This window comes from Aspergillus thermomutatus (assembly GCF_002237265.1).
Source record: "Aspergillus thermomutatus strain HMR AF 39 chromosome Unknown NODE_73, whole genome shotgun sequence".
Taxonomy (NCBI): domain Eukaryota; kingdom Fungi; phylum Ascomycota; class Eurotiomycetes; order Eurotiales; family Aspergillaceae; genus Aspergillus; species Aspergillus thermomutatus.
Window position 1 is genome coordinate 53575 of NW_020798122.1, and position 22567 is coordinate 76141.

Genomic DNA, 22567 nt, shown 5'->3' on the forward strand with positions numbered 1-22567 from the left:
TACCAAGGCATCCGTGTTTCTTTCTATCAAAAATCTCCACGGAGTAGATACTCCATACCTATCTATCCTCTCCAAACACAGATGCACCAAAAAGCGACATCATGATGCTATATTCAGGCGGGGTCCGGAACAGTTGAGAAACATAAAATTACGGTAGCGGACGTCATTCTGTGTGTGTTTCCAAATCTGTCTCATTAGGGGAATTCATATTTGCAAGGACATTGGAGCATCTTCAGACCTTGTATCTACTTTGAAGCAAGACAATCTCACAGTGTCTTTTGTCCCAAGCTACAAGGCTAAGGTAATGGTCCATTCAACAAAGACCTGTCATTAGCCACCCTCCTAGGTACATTTTGTGATGCACTCTCAGGGTTTCGATTGGTCTGAGTCGCCATAGGCGATGTGCAATCCCTTCGCCAACTCATTCTCTTTCTCACCAGTTGCATATCGCCGCAGTAACCGCCTGGCGTGCAAACAGAGCTGCCACCATTTATTTAAAGCGCGATGGCCAAGTGGGGAGCTGGAGTTAGCTCTTAAAATGACCCCCAGTGCTTAATCCAGTCTTCCTTAGACCATTCTTTCTCTAAATTTTGATTTTCTTCAATACAACAGGTGAAGAACTCCACTAGTTTCCCACCGGTTGAATTCTACCATGTTCTCAAGAGGTGCTGGAGACTCCCAGCATGGACGGGGACGCGGAGGAGACCGCGGCGCCAGTGGTCGCGGAACCATGGAGCTTCCATTCCGCCCAAGCGAGTCAAGAGGCGGTTCTTTTCGAGGAGACTCGAGGGGTCGTGGAGATGCACCCAGAGGTCGCGGAAGAGGTGAATTCAGAGGCAGCGGCAGAGGGGACTTTGGAGGTAGAGGGGGTAGAGGCAGGGGCTTCAGAGGTGGCCGCGGCGACCAAGGGCCCAGGATATTCTCGTATGTTGGCTATCAATTCTTCCTTTTTATGTCCTAACAGCGCATTGGTTGATTGTTTTTCCTTGATTTAGTCAGGGTGACCGGGTTGTTGCTCCTAGCACAAAAGTCGAGCAGACTGAGGCCGCCATAGCCAAGGCTCTGGTAGTAAAGCATCAGAAAACTCTCGGTCAGGCTCGTTACCCAGAGCGTCCAGGTTATGGAACTCAGGGCTATCCAGTGACGCTCTACGCCAATTACTTCGAGTTGAAGTCCGTGGGAAAGGAACTATTCCGCTACAATGTCGATATCGTCGCCGATTCAGCGAGGAACAAGCCTACTGGAAAGAAAGCCCGACAAATCATCCGGCTCTTACTGGACGAGCACTTCTTGCAATACCAGAACAGTATTGCCACAGATTACAAGTCGACCCTTATCTCAAAGGTTGAGCTTCCCAGTCAAGGGCAGTACGACGTCCGTTACCGTGACGAGCACGAAGACGACTACCCGGAGCAGCCTAGGGTTTACCGTGTTAACTGCCAGTTCACTGGCAAACTGAGCCCCGGCGACCTCCTTGACTACTTGACGTCGGCGAATGCCTCCGCCATGTTCGAGTCCAAAGCGGAGGTCCTCCAGGCGATGAACATCGTCATGGGCCATCATCCGAAGACGGACAGGGCCATTGCATCGGTTGGTGCAAATAAACACTTTGCAAGGCATCCAGACGTCGCGGAGAGATACGACCTTGGCGCGGGACTTGAAGTCTTGCGAGGCTTTTTCGTGAGCGTTCGGGCTGCAACCGCTCGTATCTTGGTCAATGTCCAGGTCAAATATGCCGCCTGTTACCAGGAAGGGCCATTGGGAAATGTGATCAACGAGTACCAACGTGGTAACAATCGGAATATCTACAAACTGGAGGCTTTCCTGAAGAAGCTGCGTGTTCAGGCAACCCATATCACCAGGAAGAATAAAAAGGGACAAGTCGTACCAAGAATCAAGACCATCGCCGGACTCGCGACTCGGGCTGATGGCGCGTCGCTTCCTCATCCCCCGAAGGTCGCAAGACATGGGGCTGGCCCCAAAGATGTTCAGTTCTTCCTCGAGGCGCCTGGACAGAAGAGCGAGCCTGGAGACTCCAAGGGCAAGAAAGGCAAGAAACCTGCGAAAGCTGGCCCAGCGCCAGTGGGTCGGTATATCACCGTCTCGGATTTCTTCTTGCAAGGTAAATTCACCTAGACTGAAGGACAGATATTAAAGAAGAACAGGACTGATGAGACTGGCAGAGTACAACAAGACCTTGGATCCCAACATGCCTGTGGTCAACGTTGGCACCAGGGAGAACCCGTCCTACTTGCCTGTTGAAGTCTGTCTGGTCGAACCCGGACAGTTCGCAAAATCCAAGCTTACCCCAATGCAAACGCGCAATATGCTGAGCTTCGCCGTCCGAAGTCCTTCTTTAAACGCAAATTCGATTGTCTCCAAGGGAACTGCTGTCCTCGGCCTCAAGGATCCCCTCAATCCCACCCTTGTAAGTGTTCTCTAATCAGTGTCAGTTTACGTCTTGTTGACCGGTTGTTCTCAATAGGCAAATTTTGGCATGCAACCAGATCTTCAACTCGTCACTGTTGCTGGTCGCGTTCTCTCTGCGCCGCGGGTATACTACAGAGACGCCAAGTCGAACCAGAGACACATCGATACCATGGGTGGCAGCTGGAACATGAAGGCGATCAAGTTCTCCACACCTACAAAGCTGCCTTCTTGGACTTGGCTCTATATCGACAGTGAAGGGAGCAGACCGCACTTTGAGAACCCGAGTCAACTGAATGCTTCCCTTCAGGCCTTCACGGCCAAGCTGAACGAGATCGGTGTTGCTGCAGCCGCTCCCAAGCCCGGAATGATGATGAGGTTGACTGGAAATAACCACGAGGGCGAGATTGACAGAGCAGTGGGCGAGCTAATGGGGCGCCACAACCCCACTCTCATCCTCACCATCCTCTACAGCAGTGACACAGAGGCCTACAACTGCATTAAGCAGATCTGCGACGTTCGCCGGGGCGTGCGCAACATCAACGTCCTCGCCGAGAAACTGAGAGGAGCCAACGACCAGTACTACGCAAACGTCGGCCTCAAGTTCAACCTGAAGCTAGGCGGAGCCAATCAGTCCCTTAAAGCGAGCGAACTGGGTATTGTCGCTGCAGGCAAAACCATGCTCGTCGGCATCGACGTCACCCACCCGTCCCCCGGCTCCTCCGCCGAAGCCCCCAGCGTCGCCGGCATGGTCGCCTCCGTCGATGCATCCCTGAGCCAATGGCCCGCCGACATCCGCATCCAAACCTCCCGCCAGGAAATGGTCTCCGACCTCGACCAGATGCTCAAGGCCCGGCTGCAGCGCTGGGCCCGCGCCAACAAGAACGCGCTCCCAGAGAACATCATCGTCTACCGCGACGGCGTCTCGGAAGGCCAATACGACGTCGTCATCGAGCAGGAACTGCCCCTGCTGAAGAAGGCCTGCGCAGAGACCTACCCAGCCGCAGACACAAAGAAGAGCCTCCCGCGCATCTCCATCGTCATCGTCGGCAAACGCCACCACACCCGTTTCTACCCAACCCGCGACGAGGACGCCGACCGCTCCGCCAACCCCAAAAACGGCACCGTCGTCGACTGCGGCGTCACAGAGGCCCGCAACTGGGACTTCTACCTCCAGGCCCACACCGCCATCAAGGGAACCGCCCGCCCGGCCCACTACTTCACCGTCTGGGACGAGATCTTCGCCCGCCAGAAACCCGCCGCCCCCTTCCAGAACGCAGCGGATATCCTCGAGGATCTCACCCATAGACTTTGCTACCTGTTCGGGCGTGCCACAAAGGCTGTGAGTATCTGTCCGCCTGCCTACTACGCGGACCTCGTCTGCACTCGAGCCCGCTGCTACCTGAGCAGTGTCTTTGATCCGAGTCCGACGGCTACCCCAGCTGCGAGTGAGATTGCGGGGAGCGGACGAGGTGGGCGTGCGGATAGTAGCGATGTTCAGATCCATGCGAACGTGCGTGACACCATGTTCTACATCTGATGCATTGAGGTGTTTATCTGTGGCCTGATCCATTGTCAGTTCCGTGGGAGCAAATGGGCCTTTCCAGGTCCGTAGTGTTGTCTGTTGCGCGCCAAATTGTCTTCCCGTTAGTTATTTCGAAGCGAGTCAGATTGCGAGTCTTATTTTACCTGCTAGTTCAAAACGTCGGGTCTGTTTCACAATTTAATACTATTCTATATTCAGGGAAGCAAATCATACACAATCCTAGTACCTGCACTGGCTTAATACATTGAAGGATCCGTCGAAAAAATAGAGGGAAAAAGGGTAAATCGGCAATAGAAGATGCACGAGAAGAATGCAAGCAGAATACACAGAGGGAGAAACGGAACGAACAGCTTCAGAATTGAAATAATGTCATGGATCCGTGCAGGCATAGGCCGTTAATCGATGTTTCGGACTCATATTGCTCATTCATCGAGATATGGTATCACTTCTGTTATTGGACTTCGACAATTGTCACGCGGGCTTGAGTTCGAGCCGGTAGAACAAACCACGCTGAGAAACCCGGCTTTTCAAATCAGATGAGTGGTTTATTCCTCATCGCTGAAGCCCCAGTGCTTTTCATTGACGTGGCGCAGCGCCTGACGGTGAGGCGGAGGTGCAGTTTTACTGGGCTGCGGAGACTCATCGTATGTTTCCCAGGAAGACTCCATCATCTTGACGGCCTTCAAGCGATCTGTCCCCATTGGCTTCTGATTCTCGTGACTGACCTTGCCATCAGCGGGAGAGGACCCCGTCATGCTCCAGTGAGTCTCAAAGTCCTTCTTGCGATTGCCGCCGTTTGGGACGACAGAAAGTGGATTTTTCTCCGCGGCATTCTTTACAGGAGAGTCTTCTTCATTGTACAAGTGGTTTTTGTAGAGATTAAGACCCTTGTTCTGGAAAGAGCTGATGATGCGAGACTTGTTCTCGTCGTCGCCATTATTCGCGAAGTTGAAATGCGTTTCCGCATCGCGTCTGGGCTGCACTACAAAAGGCTTCACAGGAGGAGTTGGCAGAACCTCGTCATCGCTCCATCCAAAGTGACGTGCCTCCTGAGGACGGGGCTGACGTTTAGGCTTCTCCGGTGTTTCAAAATCCTCGAAATTCCAGTGAGGGACATGGCGCGACATGGAGCGACCGGGTTTCGACTTCACTTCGCGTTCGCTGTTATCGGCGCCGAGTTGAAAATGATCAAACCGTTTCGGGTTGGTCTTGTAGGCGATTTGCTGCTTTGCCTCTGCGGCTGCAGATTCATCATCCTCGAAAATACGGGAAGCGCGATAGTTCTTGCCTGCGCCCGCTTTGGGAGCAATGGCCCGGGATTTAGAAGGCGTAGCCTCCGGCGCATCGTTTTCGTCTTCGCCGACAAAGAGTTCGCTGTAATCGCGCGGTGGGGGCTGTGCTGATGCGGGAGCACGAGGAGCACGCACTGGCTGAGCCCGATCCTTCCCAGGGGACAAGAGTTCTTCCAGAGACTCTGCCGCGTATGGATCCTTGATATGTCTCTTCGAAGGAGAGGCGGACTTCAAGCGGGATTCTTCGCCACTTTCCTCTCTGGAGGGTAGAGAGGACGCAGGGCCGTTACTCGCAGGGGCAGAAGCGACGGCAGCTTTGATCAGGCGTGTCTGGTCCTTTGCGTCACGAATGGGCCAACCGCGCGCGCGAGCGCCGATCACGTCGACCTGTTTCAGTAGTGAAGCTTGGTCCCAGTAGATTCTAACATTCTGAATTTGCTTCTCGGAATCGAAGCGCACGATGTGGACCTATCGAAGCACATCAGTAAGTTTAGCTGAGTGGACAATTCAAGGAGCGTCGGGAATTGAGGACATACCGTGGGGAAAGCTGCGACTCGGTCGGCCAGGAAATTATCGTCAAGAGAGGGGAGATAGGCCCCGCCTCCAGACACAAACTCCAGCGTAACCTCGACATCCAAGCATAGAGAATCGGAACCTTCGATTGCGCCGATGATATCTGCGGCTTTCTTCTTCACGGCGGTCTCTTGCTTGGTCAGATGGCTAACGATCGCATCGGCACCGTCGAACTGGGTAGCTGTGGTGATATAGATCAAAGAGGCATTGGTGGCCAAGGGAACAGACTTTGGATTCGCAAGGAACCTCTGGTACACGTCCTTGAGAGACATGATTCCAGATAAGATTCAGAATTTAAACGAGCGTGGAGGATCAAAACCAGAGTGATGAATAAAAGTAGAGATGATTGGATCGCAGTCGTTCGCAACAGAGGGCAGGCGCGGAACTGTTTATGGAGGAGTTGGATGGGACGGACACGAACCACAGTTTTGCTGGAGCCTTTCCAGAGTATGTCAATCAATGGTTCACTTGCACATTCAACAATGATAGAAACCTGGGAGACGAAGTCACCTACCTTGGAGTTATGTAGAAGGGAATGAACTCTGGTATTTGAGGAATGTGGCAGAGAACCTCCCACAGAATATGTCAGATCAAACACTAATGAACAAGGAAACCGTGTCTCTTAAAAGTATGTAGTCGGTGAAAGGACAACAATTACAATAAAAACAAAAACAACAATGGCAGTCAAGTAGTATTTGATTAACTGGAAATGCAACGCGTCCGTAGGAAGCCGCTTTATTATTAGCTACTGGCCTGAGAGGCCTCTTTTACAGGACAATCACAATAATATTCACGGGATGGTTCATACTCTCCAGTGTTCCATTAGTATTATGGAGTAGCCTAGGTACGCTGGACTTTGGAGTCTGGAACGATGAATCTGACGAGACCAGGGTTCCATCAGCATCTGGATAATCAAACGCTCTGTTTGCCGGGCCAAGCAGAAGGATGGAAAGTCTCGCGCACGGCTCCATTTCCCAAGAAGGACCACACCAGTGTTTCACCACTTCGGCTGCAGAGCCACACTCCAGAAGCATAATCTCTCGGGCAACTACGGGGGCTTTAGTCTCTGCTGTTTAGTGATTATGGCTTAGTACTCAGCTATGCTCGGAGCTATGGAGAGCATTGGAAGCTCTGCACATAAATCTGGATAAAATTGCGACTCAACTGGTTATATTTGGCTCTAAAGCTCGTACTTTAATTGCCAAGGAGTATTTACCATGATCGACGGGAACGACGATGTTCGAATCACCGGACGGTGACTACCCCAACTGGGGCCATGTCTTGAGATGTACTTTCGAAGCTCTCATTTCGGAAGCAGATCTCCTAATGTGTACTCAAATAGCAAAAAGATTCCGATTTTCTCGTCGTACACTATCGTGCAGCCCTCAAAACGAAGACCACGCGGATGCTTTCTCGGATCCTTTCTTCAACAACATAAGCTGAACACAGCCGCTTTCTCAATGGAGAAGAGTACTCAGGCTGTGGGAATGTTTGAGGCATCTCATTGTCCACTTCGCGAGCATGTCTCCTGAGATGATTGGTCCCTTGAATCCAATCGTCCATGTACTCAAAATCATAGTATGCCTCAAGGGGATATGTGATGTGGTGCTGATATTGTGGCAAGTGTCTATCAAGTGAGGAAGAGGGATTTTTTGGCTCGGCGAGGTTTCATTATAATGGTCTAAAGCAAGTCAAACAATGATCAGTGACGATGCTCCTATGATTAGGACACACAGATAATGCACTCACCCAAGATAATCTTCTTTGATGGTTCCAATGGCATTGATAGCAGCTACGTCAGGCTTGACACCGAGGATTTTGAGCCGTAAGCTGGTTCCCTTCTCGATGACCTGATCGGCATGATCCGTGTACTGAGGAGGTACTGTATTTGGCTCCCACTTGATATCCGAAGGAATGTTCTTGTCAACTGATTAGCATCGACATTTCATCCGAAAATCGAGTATAGGCGACATACTTTTCGCGCAATGAAAACAGATAGCGGACCGGCCAAGGTGAATATACCGGTAGGCTTGACGGAGGTAACGATTGCATCGACCTGAAAAATCAGAGTCAGGATGAAGAGGACAATTGCATTTGTAATCTTGCAAGCATACCGTCTCCCCTCTAAACGGCTTCCAAATGATCGCACGGTATTTGATTGTGTATTCGGCTTGCCCGCTTCCTGGAAGGACCCGACCTTCTCCAATATCTACCATGTCCATGACGCAAATGACAAAATGATCACCAGTACACCGGCCCTCCTCTTCCTCGTTAAGCCTATTGATCAAATACTCTCGGACATTGGGCCCAAAGTACGACGGGTGCAGCGATATCACCTTGGTCTCTTCTTTCAAGAAAAACATGGCACAAGTCTCTTTTCAAGTCGCACAAGGTAAATATTCCCACGTCAACACCCTTTTCTCAGCTTTAACGATGCAAGTCTCCGATTGAGCGTTTATGTAGTTGTATGCACGTCCGCGCTTCGAAGGGTCCCAAGGCTCGTTACTGGCGATGTTGAGTAGGCAGCGGTATGATCAGGCGCAGATTTCAAAGTATCGTAGCGACTGCGGTTGGTCAAGAGTGAGAGGCGTAAAATGTCTTGGGAAGCGGAAGTTAACGATAGTGAGATCAGTCGCTCATGGTCGGAGGCAGCGACATGCAAATTGCTTTGGCAGGAGGAGGCCCCAAAAACACGCTAATAGAGGGTATAAAAACGAGACATCAAGAACAGACTGGTATGGAGTATTGTCAATTTTCTGATGCGAACGCCAGACACAGAAGCTCTGGGTTATGAAGATACCTCAGTCAGACAATCGTTTCAAGTAACTGCCTGATCAACATGAAGAGCTGGATGGAGTCACCTGACCTGGATAATTTGTACAATACCTAAGATAGCAAGATGAATCTCACATTACAGTACAGTACACCTATTTTACCAAGTTACTCCCATAACCAGGTGTAATCAAACAGATCGGATACAACCTAATTGGAGCGCATCCTCGGCATGCTCCCCTTGTCACACATGACGTCCCAGCATAAGCTGCCCAAGACGCCATACTTAGGACATTACTTAAAATGTCTTAATTCTCCACCACGTAGCTGGCCTGATCGTAGCATCCCCCGTCGCTTTGAAGCTGGCAGACAAATCTCTCCATGCTATCCGTTTGACTCAATAGATTCGTCGAATCAGGCTCAGAGAAGTACACAACCCAAAGTGAAATGGCGTTGAACCTTGAGAAGCAACTCCTTTTTGTGAGTCTCCTCAGCTTTTGTGATTGATGAACTAGTGCTTATATCTACAGTATGGTGCCTATCACAATAACCCGGTAGGTTTGCAACACTCTATATTCCCCCAATCGACATTTAAGCTTATTTTTTCTTAGGTGAATGTGGCTATTCACATCACCTGTGTACCGATACTCTTGTTCACAGGTATAGCTTTGGTACGTTCACCAGTCCCAAATGCTGACCTCGATAGCACTGACATGCGGAACCTCAGGCTTCGAATTCGCCGGCCTTGTTCAACCTTCCTGAGGCTCTTAGCTTTGAATACCTTCCAGCCAACCTCGGCACGATCGGAGCCTTTATATATGCCACTTTTTATATACTCCTAGAGCCCGTGGCCGGGGGACTGATCGCCCCGCTCCTGATCGCTGGCGCAGCTTACGCCAACTATCTGCTGAGCACCTGCGGCACGACTGTCAATTACTGGGCCGGTGGAGTCCACGTTGTTTCGTGGTTGCTGCAGTTCGTCGGCCATGGCATCTTTGAGGGAAGAGCTCCAGCGTTGCTGGACAATCTCGTCCAAGCCTTGCTTCTTGCTCCTCTCTTCGTCTGGTTGGAGATTCTGTTCTACCTCGGATATCGCCCTGAGCTGCGAGCCAGATATGAGGAGAGCGTGAAGAAGGAAATTGCTGCTTTCAGGAACAAGAAGGGTGGCGCCGCGAAATAGTTTGCTGGTATAGCTTCCTTTTGACCTGAACTAGTTTGCATGGCTGGACTGTAGTAGTGTGGACATGGTAAGTGGCTTACGGCTGTAGCTGTGGTTGCCTTATCCTTCTTTGTATCAGAGCTCTTGCGCTGGTATGTCAAGACTCAACCCCCGACTCTTTGTACAGCTCATGATGTCTCCGTTATGATAGCGGATGATACATTTGTTTACCCGATGAGCGATATAACCTTTCGCATGGGCGGTATGGAGAGTATGCTACAGAGTATTCTCTTGTGAAGCACAATAAGTTTTGGTGTAGATAGATGTTCCGCTGGCAGCGTCCTATATGGTTGCTGTGACGAAAATACGTATGACTAAGCCACTAATATCCGCAGATCCGAGAAAACGAAAAATGGAATTGCCAGCTGTCCCCGATGGCCAAGCCAGAGGGAATGCCAATATCATCGACAATACAGAGCTTTATAAGATATGCTTTTTTTTAAAGTACAATATAGAGACATAAGAAGCAGCAAGACTCGAGTGTAGAATAATTTATGGAGCGAGAGTGCTGTGGGAAACCATCAACATTGTGTATTTCTCTGGGGGGGGGTTGGTGACCCGTGAACGCACTAGGGCGGCTTCGGAGCCCGTTGGTGAGGCTCGGCAAACTAGGCTTAGTGGCAGTCCTGAGAATCCTCCCAACCCGGACGACAAAGCTCTCCTTCTATCCATCCACAATCCTTTCTCCTCTGCCACCTCCTCCCCAATTACATCTCTCCTTAGAGAAACCACTCTCCCACACCTCTGAACCCCCATCACAATGTTCAGAAACGCTTTGCGGCAGTCTAGCCGCACCGTTGCGGCTGCCACTGCCACTGGCAGAATCGCCTCGGTGAGTCTCATCCCTACTCAGGTCGACCTCATCGCATCAATATGGTCGTTTCCATCTCGAGAAAATATCTCAATCGGTGCTCGAATCGCCTCACCATTCCTCGGCATACTTTTTGAATTGGTTTCACGCGTTGTGGTTGGATTGTGCTGGCGTTGACAAATTTTGCGTCTCGACAGGTTCGCGCGGCTGTTCCCGGCCCCCTCGCCGGTGCCTCCAAGCAGGTCCGTTCCTACGCTGCTGAGGCCAAGGCTTCGCCCACAGAGGTTTCCTCCATCCTTGAGCAGAGAATCCGTGGCGTTCAGGAAGAGGCTGGCCTTGCTGAGACTGGACGTGTCCTTTCCGTCGGGTATGTGGTAGATTAATGCTGGTTGAAAAATTCGCACTCCACCGCATTTTCATCCAAATTATCGAATACAGCGGATATTCCGGTGTATTTTCAGTAAGACAATTGACTAATCTGCTTTTGCCTGACAGTGACGGTATCGCTCGTGTCCATGGTATGACCAATGTCCAGGCTGAGGAGCTGGTCGAGTATGTATCAACTTTTGATGGAGGGTTGTGTATTTCAGATGACTGACAGATGCCCAGGTTCGCCTCTGGTGTCAAGGGTATGTGCATGAACCTGGAAGCCGGCCAGGTCGGTGTTGTGCTTTTCGGTTCCGATCGTCTCGTCAAGGAGGGTGAGACCGTCAAGCGTACTGGAGAGATTGTATGTTATGCTTCCTGATATCGAGGCATTTTACTCTTAAGATATACTTACAACGCCCGCAGGTCGACGTCCCTGTCGGTCCCGAACTTCTCGGCCGTGTCGTTGATGCCCTTGGTAACCCCATTGATGGCAAGGGTCCCATTAACACCAAGGCCAAGAGCCGTGCTCAGCTCAAGGCCCCTGGTATCCTTCCCCGTCGCTCCGTCAACCAGCCCGTCCAGACTGGTCTGAAGTGTGTCGACTCCATGGTCCCCATCGGCCGTGGTCAGCGTGAGTTGATCATTGGTGACCGTCAGACTGGTAAGACCGCTGTCGCTCTCGATGCCATGCTGAACCAGAAGAGATGGAACAACTCTTCCGACGAGAGCAAGAAGCTGTACTGTATCTACGTTGCCGTCGGTCAGAAGCGTTCCACTGTCGCTCAGCTCGTCAAGACCCTTGAGGAGAACGACGCTATGAAGTACTCCATTGTCGTTGCTGCTACTGCTTCCGAGGCCGCTCCTCTGCAGTACCTCGCTCCCTTCACTGGCTGTGCCATGGGTGAGTGGTTCCGTGACAACGGCCGCCACGCTGTCATCGTCTACGACGATCTTTCCAAGCAGGCCGTCGCTTACCGTCAGATGTCTCTGTTGCTCCGTCGTCCCCCTGGTCGTGAGGCCTACCCCGGTGACGTTTTCTACCTTCACTCCCGTCTGCTCGAGCGTGCCGCCAAGATGAACGAGAAGCACGGTGGTGGTTCTCTTACTGCTCTGCCCGTCATTGAGACCCAGGGTGGTGATGTGTCCGCCTACATTCCCACCAACGTCATTTCCATCACCGACGGCCAGATTTTCCTGGAGGCCGAACTCTTCTACAAGGGTATCCGTCCCGCCATTAACGTCGGTCTTTCCGTGTCTCGTGTCGGTTCCGCCGCCCAGGTCAAGGCCATGAAGCAGGTCGCTGGTTCCCTGAAGCTGTTCTTGGCTCAGTACCGTGAAGTTGCTGCTTTCGCTCAGTTCGGTTCCGACCTTGATGCCTCCACCAAGCAGACCCTCGCTCGTGGTGAGCGTCTGACCGAGCTCCTCAAGCAGAAGCAGTACTCTCCCATGGCTGTCTCTGACATGGTTCCTCTCATCTTCGCCGGTGTCAACGGTTACCTCGACGGTATCCCCGTCGGCAAGATTCTCCAGTGGGAGTCTGACTTCCTTGCCAGCGTCAAGAGCAACCAGCCCGAGCTCCTTGAGACCATTGACAAGGAGGGCCAGGTCAGCAAGGACCTCGAGGCTCAGCTCCGTGAAACCATTGAGAACTTCAACAAGTCTTTCAACGCATAGGTGAGCAAAAGGCAATTGGGTGATTGATCCACCGTGTACTGTTTTTTCCTGACGCTATGTGTATAGACAAGATAGCTTGTACAATTTGATTCCACTGTTTTCCTCCTGTTTTCAAAGCTTCCGAAACGGGTTCGTCCTTGAGCAAGTGTAACCTTACGTCGGTTATTGCACTCTCGCCTTTCTGTAGTGACGAAAATCCAGGATGAATGGTGCGGAGACAAAAATCAAAAGATACGATTAATATCCTGTACGTTTAGATCTTTTTGGGCAACAAGGGAGTCAGACATGAGGGGATGATTGGATTGTCAGCCTATCGTTCGAAAAAGAAGGTGCCGTCCAATTAATCTTTCATAGCGCAGCTTCTTCGTTACCATGTACGCAGCCAGATTATGATTTCCTTTGTTTCACTACACGTCGTATCGGAGCAAATCAGGCAAGCTCTCTTTAAGCTTTTCGCATGTAATCGACTTCCAGATCGGCCAATTTCAAGACGCCGTAAGAGCACATACCGACCATAGGTATGACGATAATGGGTTTATCAGGGTCTCGGGCTGCTTACCATTGTCAAACTATACCCCATGCTAACTGGACGGGAACTCTATGTATGGATTTGCGGAGTACTAGGACTATGATGTTGCTCACCCACAAAGGCAAGGTAGGCCACTTAGATGAATGATAATGATAGCTGTATCTTACATTGATCCTCAGGACTCAACAGTGATACAAAAATAAATTCTTTTCTTTTGGCCCACCAATATGTCCTTCAGTTCGGGCTGGTCTCCTGCGCCCTCTTGCAGTGGGCCGAATGCGGCGTCTGTTTTATCGATAAGCGAGCAATCTTTTCCGTCCCAAAATTTTGACCATGCCCCTCCTCCGTAGTTCGATCTCCGCAGAAGAGGGACTAGTTTTCGCCTATTTCCAGATCATACCACTGTAATCGCGCAGAATGGCCACTTCGACAGACTCAATGCCAGCCGCTTGCAAGGTTGTGCTCTCTAAGAACGTTGCAAATGGCCTCGTTGCGGAGGTCCAGGAAGGTGTCAAGACCTTGGAGAAGCCGCCTCACCTTGTCGGATTCCTGGCCAACGATGACCCTGCGGCCTTGATGTATGCTCAGTGGACTGAGAAGACATGTCAAGAAAAGTGAGCATTTACCCATTTCTGCACTTATATGTGCCAATCGCGCCGTTTCGTCTCTTTTCTTTCCTACGCCATCAATTGCGATCTCGGAGCATGGCATAAGCATCGTTCTGAGTCACCTTATCGTAGCTAACGTAGACATTCCCTTCATACAGTGGATTCCGTTACTCTTTGCGCCAAGTGTCTCGCGACGATATCGAAGAGGCTATTCTGGCTGCCAATACCGACTCAGACGTTGACGGTATCATCGTATACTACCCGATCTTCAACAATCGCCAAGACCAGTATCTGCAGCAGATCGTCGACGTATCCAAAGATGTAGAAGGTCTTAGCCATCGCTACATCTTCAACATGTACCAGAACATCCGTTTCCTTGACCCTGAAACCAAGCGGCAGAAGTGCATCCTTCCTTGCACCCCCTTGGCCATCATCAAGATCCTCGAGTACCTCAACATTTACAACACGATCCTACCGTACGGAAACCGGCTATTTGGACACACTATCTGCGTGGTGAATCGCTCAGAGGTTGTTGGCCGGCCACTTGCAGCTCTGTTGGCGAATGACGGAGCTTGTGTCTACAGCGTGGATGTCACCGGTGTCCAGAAGTTCACTCGTGAGGGTCTAAAAAAGTGTAGGCACGAAGTCGTGGACTTGGAAGGAAAGACAATCAAGGATGTAGCCCCTCTGTGCGATGTTGTCATCACAGGTGTTCCCAGCGATTCGTACAAGTTCGACACAAGCCTCCTCAGAGAAGGTGCCGTCTGTGTCAACTTTTCTAGTGAGAAGGTAAGCTTTCGATATTTGTCTAATTGCCCACTGGGATTCAGGGAAGTTAATGTCCCGCACAGAACTTCGGCCCAGAAGTAAAAGAGAAGGCATCCATCTTCGTTCCCTCGATCGGCAAGGTGACTATCGTGGTTCTGCTCCGGAACCTCTTGGTGAGTGACATCCGGCCAAGCGCATTGATGGATAATCAGATTGACCATGCGTTACAGAGATTGATTCAGAACCAGAGATTGGATGATGTGAAACCTGCTGAAGCCACCGAGCGTCCTGGAACTCTGGAGGCCGCTTCGTAACTATATTCAACAAAATGCGACATGCAACGGGAGACGACAATTAGCAAAAGCCATATATGACAATCATAGATTTCCTTTCTTGTGTTCTGTTCCAATTCTGTTCCTCAATGAGACTCAACAATGGTTGTTTTCTCGTGTATATGATATATGATATGAGCCTCTGCCATGAAAAGGTCTTTTCATCAGGCCAGTAAATCATATTGAAATGACTTGCTCTCACACAGTAGTCCCTAGTCCCAGGAATTTGCTGCAGACCATAAAAAGTTCCCAAGAGTATGATGTGGAACAGTGTCCAAATGCATGTCATAAAATCTTTTGCGCGGAAGGCAATTATTCAATGCGAGCTGGAGGGCATTTGCCATTTCAAAAATCTCAGCTAGAAACAGTCCAAACTTTTCGAGTCCGAGTCACATTCTCAAAAGATAGAAAGCCTTGTCATTTACTTCTTGTTATTAGTATCCTGCACTCCTACAACACTTCCAAGCCCGCCGGTTTTCCTCTCTGTTTCTTTAGCCGCAAGTCGTAGCACCTCAATCTCGGTAGCAAGCCAGCGTCGCAGGAGTTCAGGGTGGAAAGTCCCGTCCGCGGTAAACCAATTCATAAATGGTGCTTCGATCTCCTTTTCTTGGAGAATCTTGTTGGAGGGCGATGTGTACTGGACACGGAGCTTGTAAAGAGGGGCGTGTTTCTTCACAGAAGACCGAATCGAGATCTAGTTAGAGAAACAGTGAGCTTGATTTGTGATCGCAGAAAAAAGGCGCAGTAGACTATACCGTTTCACCCGACTTTCGCTTGCCTCGAAAAACCTCGCCGGCTTCCACAGCCCATATCCAGTATGTGAGGACGGTGTTCAGGATAAAGTATGAAGACACTGCTGCTATCACCCACGGGGAGGTAGTTGCTTCCCATCCAAGTTTGCGATCAGCGTAGAAAGTGAACGCAGCGATGGCGACTGCGCTGTAGCCAAGGAGGAATCGGACATTGGATTTCGAGTGGTCTTGACTGAAGGTATACGGTTGAGGAAGGGTACACAAGTACGGGACAAGAGCATCATCTGTGGTAGATTTCAGATCTAAATGTGGTCGTCAGTGACAGATACCGACAGTTTCGCATAACATTTCCTGTATGAAGAACCAAAATAAAGCTCGGTGGAGCTGTTTTGGAGTATACAGGACTAACCATTAACAGAGTAAACAGGCACCTTCGGTGCCGAGGTTGCCATTGTGAGCTATAGATTTCGATGGAAATCTATTTGGAATATGAAGGAGCACTGCTAGAAGCCACAGGGCAGTTCAGATGGTTTATATTTTCAGGCGTGAGAAGTCAAGCAGTGATGTTTATTTGGCAGTGAGGAGTTACGGCGAGCTGGCCCTTCCACGGAGAGCTGAGCTAAAGCGGCATGCTGGCCAGCGCTAGTAAACCCGCTTTGTCTGACCTCGCGGGGACTGCCGCATCATCACAGGCGACTTTCTCAACATCCTCCATTCACTCTGAACTCAGTGGCCAAACGTCTGCTTGACAGCGTCTCTGGTGCACAATGGCTTTACAAGGGGTTGAGCAGACCATCCTACGGGATCCGGCTCTGTTGTGAGTGTTATCCCGGTTGATATGTCGTGGACGAAGGACTGACGTACATTGTCAAAGCTATTGGATCCTGTTCCCCATCACCATCGTCATGGTAAGTCTCGTCGACTACATAGTTCTTGTCACACTGGTTAATACTGATGCTTTGCGAAGATATTGACAGGTATTCTTCGCCATTATGCGACAGTTCTGATGAACAGCCCCCCGAAACCTCCGGCGACACTTGCCGAATCTAAAGAGCGCCTTTCACTTCTGCGAGGAGTCAACCTGCGTAACAATGCTCCCGCAGTGCTATCGCGGGAAGGATTCGAGATGCGAAAGAACTATTTGATCTCTGCATACAAAAGCGGTGCCTTCCTTAAAGACCCTTCCAGCCGCGGTCAGCCACCTGCGAATCCGATGACTGATCCTGCGGGCATGGAGGCCATGATGGGGATGATGAAAGGAAATATGATGATGATGATCCCACAGACCTTGATCATGAGCTGGATCAATGCGTTCTTTTCCGGTTTTGTTATTCGTATGTTGCCTTCTACAACAGAGTTGAGCTCGCCTGTGCGCTAACAGAGTCGGCACAGTGAAACTGCCCTTCCCCCTCACGATCCGATTCAAATCAATGCTCCAATCTGGTGTCATGACCCGTGACCTGGATGTCAGATGGGTGTCTAGTCTTTCGTGGTACTTTTTGAATCTGTTTGGCCTTCAGTCAGTCTTTGGCTTCATCCTCGGCAGCGATAACGGTGAGTGACGTCCTTTGGGCCTGCTTTATCTTGCCTTTATGACATTACCATACTTCCTGTTACTTTCCCTCAAATAAACATATACTGACTCTCTTGATGGTGCAGCTGCCAACCACATGGCTCAACAAATGGCAACTGTGAACCCTGGCGCAGCAGTCAATCCGTTCCAACCTGGCCAGGATCCAGACAAATTGTACCAGAGTGAAGCAGAGAACTTGGAAGTCACCGAGTTCTTTAGCATTCTGGACGGTATCGAGGAGAGAGTTCTACATAACTATGCTTCAAAGGAAATTCGCTGATTGGTGTTGGGTGCGCGGAGACAATTATCCCTTATACTGTTTTATATTCATATAGAGGAAAGTCAAACAGAAAGTGTCTTTAACTTGTTCAAATAATAAACTGTCGTTGTGTTGACTATCTCATTTCCTGGCAATCATTCATAACAGACAATGAAAAAAATAGTACTTCAGGGAGCTGTTGGACATGACAAGCCTTTTGCGCAGAAAGATGTGAACGTAGATTATGGTATATAAAGAGTCGTTCAATGCATAATTCATCCATCCCTCCAGCTATACATCGAGGGTTTCGCGTGGTAGATGCTCGAAGGGTGCATTACTTCGCAAAGAGAGGATTTCAACGGTAGTTGATGACCCCGTTTAAAATCCAAAGCTCACCGTTTGTTACTTTTTCGGCGATATTGTCAACCTCAACATTACCCGGTTGAATCTAAGCAGCGTCAGAAGACATGCAGGATAGCTCATGGGTGAAGAAATACACACATATATCTTATCACCATTTTTGATCCACTTCAGTTTTTCCCCTCCAAGTGTCTCCGCCTCTTCACCTTCCCTCCATGGACTTGTTGGAATGATATGAGCCTCCACGAAACGTTGTAGATTCCGCTTCGCTCTATCCTCCCCTTCCTGTCCTTCATATGCGCTCACCCCACCAAACTTCTCGTAGTCCTCCGGATTCTCCCAGGGCTTGCGTGGCAAGTCCTGGATAGCACTATTGCGAGGAGCTAGGACAGTAATATTTTTGGATGAATCGTTAAGGCGCGATTCAATAGGCTCAAACTGCCGGGTGAGAGAAGCAAATATATTTATGGCACGGTTCTTGGGAAGAACATCAGAAACAACAGGCTTCTCACTGTCGTCCCCTCGCGAAGGGGAAGAAGATATCTTATCCATTATCGGCTGTTGGCTGGAAAGCCACTTTCTTAGTTCAGTATTGTCCTGCAGGCGTTGTTCGTGTCGTAAGTGAGGAACATCAACAAGTGAACGTGGGAGACGTTTGCGCAGACTGAACCTCAGAGGAAGACTCAGATTTGCAATTACAGAGCCAATGAAGCAAAATACAATGACAGATAACACTAAGAGTGTGCGCCGCATCTTGACGAGAAATGGTGTCTCGGCTTAGACGTAGCACGAGGGATTGGACATAGCATGCCAGCGAGCACAAAGTCAGTGGCCCATGACGCAACATGGCGACACCTTAGGTTCCTTCAATGCACACGTGATGTGGAGCTCAATGCACGTGATTCTATCGATAAGGGCAGTCAGTTGGTGTCAACCACAAAAAGCGTCATGTCCCGATTGCGGAGGAGGGGACCTTGTCTGCCCCTCATTTTGGTTTCGGATGCCAATTGATTGACACAATGTCGGCTCTGCAGACATTCATGTTGGTCGTCGACCACGATAAAGTGGAGGCTAAGCAAATTGCTGAGCGGGTTGCTCAAGGTGCTGTTTTCCCGCGGCCTGAGATCAAGATACTTGGATACTAATTGATGCTCTTAGATGTGGAGAACAAAAGCACAACACTCATTGAAGTTGTACAGTCACTCGGTGAATATATCAACGATGAAGATCCTATTTTGCGCGGCAAAGCTGTCTCCTACCTCACCGCCGTGATCAGAGCACTTCCTCCGAAGTATCTATCAAGACAACAGATCCAGGTACTCACAACATTCTTCTGTGACCGCATTGAAGATGGAGGGGCTGTCGCTGGACTGGATACACTACAAAAATTGGATCGCTTCAACCATGCATTAGCCGAGGAAGTAGCACAGGCGTAAGTGCTTCACGGAGCCTTGACCTATAGACCATACGTCGACCGGGCTTTTAGTTCTTCTCAATGCAATGTTTCGAACAGTCGCAGACTCGGAATTAACTGACTATTATTTAGTATCTTCGAGCGCCTACAGGACTTACAGTCTCGGTCACAATCGCAAAGGTTTCAGGTATATCAACTATTGAATGAATTGATGTCGAATCATCGGACCGGTACGCACTACAGCACTTGAACTTCAGTGATATTGCCCATACTGAGTTATACTAGCTCTTCACAAGATGGGGGATACATCTCTCGTCGGAATCGTTGATCTCATGACGGGAGAGAAAGATCCCCGGAATCTCATGCTTGTCTTCTCCATCCTGAAAGTGGTCATGATCGAATGGGATATCTCAAACCACGCGGAGGTACACTATTCGTCTCTGCCAATTCCCAGTTCAACAGCTAACGTCCGAAGACTCTTTTTGAATCCGTTTATAATTACTTCCCGATTACCTTCAGACCTCCTCCAAACGATCCATACGGGATCACCGCTCAAGACCTGAAGGATCGCCTACAGGACTGCATTTCCTCAACTAGTCTTTTCGCTCCCTATGCTATTCCCGCCCTTCTTGATAAATTGGATTCCACTTCACCAAACGTCAAGGTAAAATTTTCCACAACTTTATAAGCCCTCTCTATCTAGAATGAGACTAACAAGCCCCTAGAAAGATGCTCTTAACGCATTAATTGCGTGCATTAGATCGTACGACCCGGATACTGTGTCCAAATATTCCATTCAAATATGGGACGTATTGAAGTTCGAGATTCTTAATGCACAAGAGGAATTCCTCTCGGAACTTTCACTTCGGGCTCTGAACAGCGTTGCTAAACGGTTATCCGAGGGTATTGCAGCAATATCCGAACAGTTACCGCTTGCACAGTTCTTGCGGCCAATCACGAAAGAATGTAATGAGCAACTGCGAGAACCCCAGCAAAAGCAGGCGAAGCCTGCGCAACAGATCCTGAATTCAACATCATCTGCTTCTATAGCCTCGTTCACAATGATTGTGCAGACTGTTGTCGCGCCCCTGTTGACGGTTTATCAGGAGGCCGATGGGATTGCCAAACAGAGAGCGCTACTGGAAACCCTTGGGGTTCTTTTCGATTCAGCCATCAAAGTTTTTGGGGAATGGAACTCTCATGAGCCTGAACCCGCGACCGAAAACGCTCTGGTCGAATTCAAAGATCAGTTCTTGGATGTCTTTGGTCAAGCACTGATGGGAGCAGCGAAGGAAGAAGTTTCCTTCCGAGTAACCGCTCTTGAAGGGTTCCTGCGTCTGTCCATCCTGAGAAATTACTTCCAAGACAACGAGATCGGCTTGTTTGTGCAATACTTGGATGAAATTCTGTTAAAAGAGGAATCTGTGGGCCGGGGTGACTTGAAGAAAAAAGCAATCGCAGCTTTGGCTGAAATATCAAAGCACAAGCCACGATTGATCATGGATATCACATTCCCTGCTTTCGTGGCAACTCTGCCCGACACTGACGAAGGGTCAAACGCCGACTATATAACGACGCTTGAGAACCTCGCGCAGATCAGTGTCGAAAAGGATATTTTCGAGACATTAGTGCGACGTCTACTCAGCAAACTGACCGTATTGCTTCAAAAGGAACTCGCTGGGTCCATAGCATATCCCCGCGCAATTCTCATGACCATTCTCTATGTGATGAAACAGAGACATTTGGATAAAGACCCAAACCTGGAACTCTACTATGACAAGATCGTAATAGGACTCTGCCGTGGCGTTGCAGACTCGGCCACAGGAAGATCTAAGAACCGAATCTTGAATGACGCAGTTGTCATTGATATTCTTGGAAGGCTTTGCAATCTCATTGTCAGGTGTCTATCGAAGCAAAAACAAGATGAGGTTGCGCAGAACATTTACACTCTGTTTGCCAGCTCGAGCGACTTTACACCGGTACCATTTTCGCAAGCAGCAAGCGAAGATCAACAGCGTACGATGATTGTCTCAACATATCTCCTTGCAGGGCTCTCAGCAGACTGTGCACACCTCCCGTATACCAGCCCCGACTTGTCATCTCTTCTTTCGGACCTTGTGGATCGATCCTTGACAGAGAGCGAGCCACCAACCCATCTCGCTTTTCTTCGTCATTCTGCCTTGCTTGTCAATAAATTCCTTCCAAAATCCGGACTTAACATCGCTACGGGAATATTGAGCAACCTGTTCTCTGCTGCTGCCAAGGAGAAAAAGTTGAGCCCGGGAACGATCAAGACAATATTTTGGCTCTCGAAGGCTCTCATCCTACGCCTTGCGCCAACGACCACCCAAATACTGACCTCTCTTTTGTCAGTACTTTCGTCACCGGATGAGATGACAAGTACCACTGCTGCTCGCGGCTTCGCCATCCTCCTCAAGGACGATGACGTCCTTTCAGCCGACAATGGTGCAAACATCAGACTCCTAGCAAAACAGCGTGTCTTCACGACATTGACCCCCCTCATCTCAAACCGCATCCGCGAGGTCAACGTCGCAGGCGATGACTCGTCCACGCCCGCACATATAAAGCCAGCACATCTCACCGCCTTATCAGGAATACTCTCCACCATTTCGCCTTCATTGGTAATGCCGGAGCTCCCGACGCTGCTTCCTCTTCTCCTGCAGAGCTTGGACCTGCAAACCGCAGACTCACAGGCCGTCCGAGCCGCAACACTCGAGACACTCGCCGTAATCATCCGTGAAAATGGCGTCAGCGTTATTGAGGAATGCGGCCATGTCCAAAGCTTGGTCACCCGGCTTCTGAAGACAGCCGCATACAAGCCCACACCTACTGGGTTGGACCAGCAGGCTGCCGTTGCCGGCGCTGTGAACGGGCCGAGACTGCGTGTCGAAGCACTTAGATGTCTGAACTTGTTGGCTCAGACACCGAAGACAGACGCCCCAGCTGTTGCGAAAGCCGGTAAACTCTCCCCGCTTCTACCAGTGAAGAATCAAGTAGTGCGTTCTCTGCGTATGATTTTAGACGATCCAAAACGGGATGTGCGGAAAGCTGCAGTTGACGCTCGGGGGGCGTGGCTTCGGAACGTTGATGATGCTCCTGATGAGGAGGACTGAGAGATTGTGTTCTGATGCCCGTTGTCAGCACGACAGTGCCGTTTTTATGTGGTATGCATGGTATTTGGTGGTAGATTCATCTCGCAAAGATATAGACTATTGGATGCTCCACAATTAAGCATTCTATAAGTTACATTGGTTTGATCAAAAAATAT

At 49.8% G+C, this 22567-nt stretch overlaps 10 protein-coding genes across 10 annotated transcripts; 6 read left to right on the forward strand and 4 right to left on the reverse strand.

Moving 5' to 3' along the window:
- Positions 1–683: 683 nt before the first annotated feature.
- On the forward strand, positions 684–3967 carry CDV56_106053 (putative RNA interference and gene silencing protein (Qde2); the record flags this gene model as incomplete). Its single annotated transcript, XM_026759672.1, has 4 exons — positions 684–824; positions 1000–2122; positions 2184–2428; positions 2486–3967. 4 exons carry the CDS (start codon positions 684–686, stop codon positions 3965–3967), a joined length of 2991 nt encoding a protein of 996 aa, XP_026615177.1.
- A 551-nt stretch (positions 3968–4518) lies between these two features.
- On the reverse strand, positions 4519–6110 carry CDV56_106301 (uncharacterized protein; the record flags this gene model as incomplete). The annotated part of the gene is made up of 2 exons (XM_026759920.1): positions 4519–5733; positions 5802–6110. The coding sequence occupies 2 exons, from the start codon at positions 6108–6110 to the stop codon at positions 4519–4521; spliced, it is 1524 nt and encodes a 507-aa protein (XP_026615178.1).
- A 1473-nt stretch (positions 6111–7583) lies between these two features.
- Positions 7584–8201, reverse strand: CDV56_106497 (DNA-directed RNA polymerase II subunit RPB7; the record flags this gene model as incomplete). The annotated part of the gene is made up of 3 exons (XM_026760116.1): positions 7584–7757; positions 7814–7894; positions 7953–8201. The coding sequence occupies 3 exons, from the start codon at positions 8199–8201 to the stop codon at positions 7584–7586; spliced, it is 504 nt and encodes a 167-aa protein (XP_026615179.1).
- An 856-nt stretch (positions 8202–9057) lies between these two features.
- Positions 9058–9790, forward strand: CDV56_106582 (2-hydroxy-palmitic acid dioxygenase MPO1; the record flags this gene model as incomplete). Its single annotated transcript, XM_026760201.1, has 4 exons — positions 9058–9090; positions 9141–9164; positions 9222–9281; positions 9338–9790. 4 exons carry the CDS (start codon positions 9058–9060, stop codon positions 9788–9790), a joined length of 570 nt encoding a protein of 189 aa, XP_026615180.1.
- Positions 9791–10589: 799 nt separating this feature from the next.
- ATP1 (F1F0 ATP synthase subunit alpha) lies at positions 10590–12683 on the forward strand (the record flags this gene model as incomplete). The annotated part of the gene is made up of 5 exons (XM_026760299.1): positions 10590–10661; positions 10838–11007; positions 11136–11192; positions 11250–11370; positions 11433–12683. The coding sequence occupies 5 exons, from the start codon at positions 10590–10592 to the stop codon at positions 12681–12683; spliced, it is 1671 nt and encodes a 556-aa protein (XP_026615181.1).
- Positions 12684–13629: 946 nt separating this feature from the next.
- CDV56_106840 (methylenetetrahydrofolate dehydrogenase (NAD(+))) lies at positions 13630–14902 on the forward strand (the record flags this gene model as incomplete). Its single annotated transcript, XM_026760459.1, has 4 exons — positions 13630–13790; positions 13979–14609; positions 14672–14761; positions 14819–14902. 4 exons carry the CDS (start codon positions 13630–13632, stop codon positions 14900–14902), a joined length of 966 nt encoding a protein of 321 aa, XP_026615182.1.
- A 439-nt stretch (positions 14903–15341) lies between these two features.
- Positions 15342–16124, reverse strand: CDV56_106934 (signal peptidase complex subunit 2; the record flags this gene model as incomplete). The annotated part of the gene is made up of 3 exons (XM_026760553.1): positions 15342–15614; positions 15676–15974; positions 16082–16124. 3 exons carry the CDS (start codon positions 16122–16124, stop codon positions 15342–15344), a joined length of 615 nt encoding a protein of 204 aa, XP_026615183.1.
- A 315-nt stretch (positions 16125–16439) lies between these two features.
- Positions 16440–17525, forward strand: CDV56_106995 (ER membrane complex subunit EMC3; the record flags this gene model as incomplete). The annotated part of the gene is made up of 5 exons (XM_026760614.1): positions 16440–16489; positions 16547–16580; positions 16640–17006; positions 17065–17226; positions 17332–17525. 5 exons carry the CDS (start codon positions 16440–16442, stop codon positions 17523–17525), a joined length of 807 nt encoding a protein of 268 aa, XP_026615184.1.
- A 334-nt stretch (positions 17526–17859) lies between these two features.
- Positions 17860–18617, reverse strand: CDV56_107061 (uncharacterized protein; the record flags this gene model as incomplete). The annotated part of the gene is made up of 2 exons (XM_026760680.1): positions 17860–17952; positions 18006–18617. The coding sequence occupies 2 exons, from the start codon at positions 18615–18617 to the stop codon at positions 17860–17862; spliced, it is 705 nt and encodes a 234-aa protein (XP_026615185.1).
- A 266-nt stretch (positions 18618–18883) lies between these two features.
- CDV56_107108 (MET18/MMS19 family protein) lies at positions 18884–22412 on the forward strand (the record flags this gene model as incomplete). Its single annotated transcript, XM_026760727.1, has 6 exons — positions 18884–18965; positions 19023–19296; positions 19411–19508; positions 19564–19703; positions 19754–19942; positions 20004–22412. The coding sequence occupies 6 exons, from the start codon at positions 18884–18886 to the stop codon at positions 22410–22412; spliced, it is 3192 nt and encodes a 1063-aa protein (XP_026615186.1).
- Positions 22413–22567: the final 155 nt, after the last annotated feature.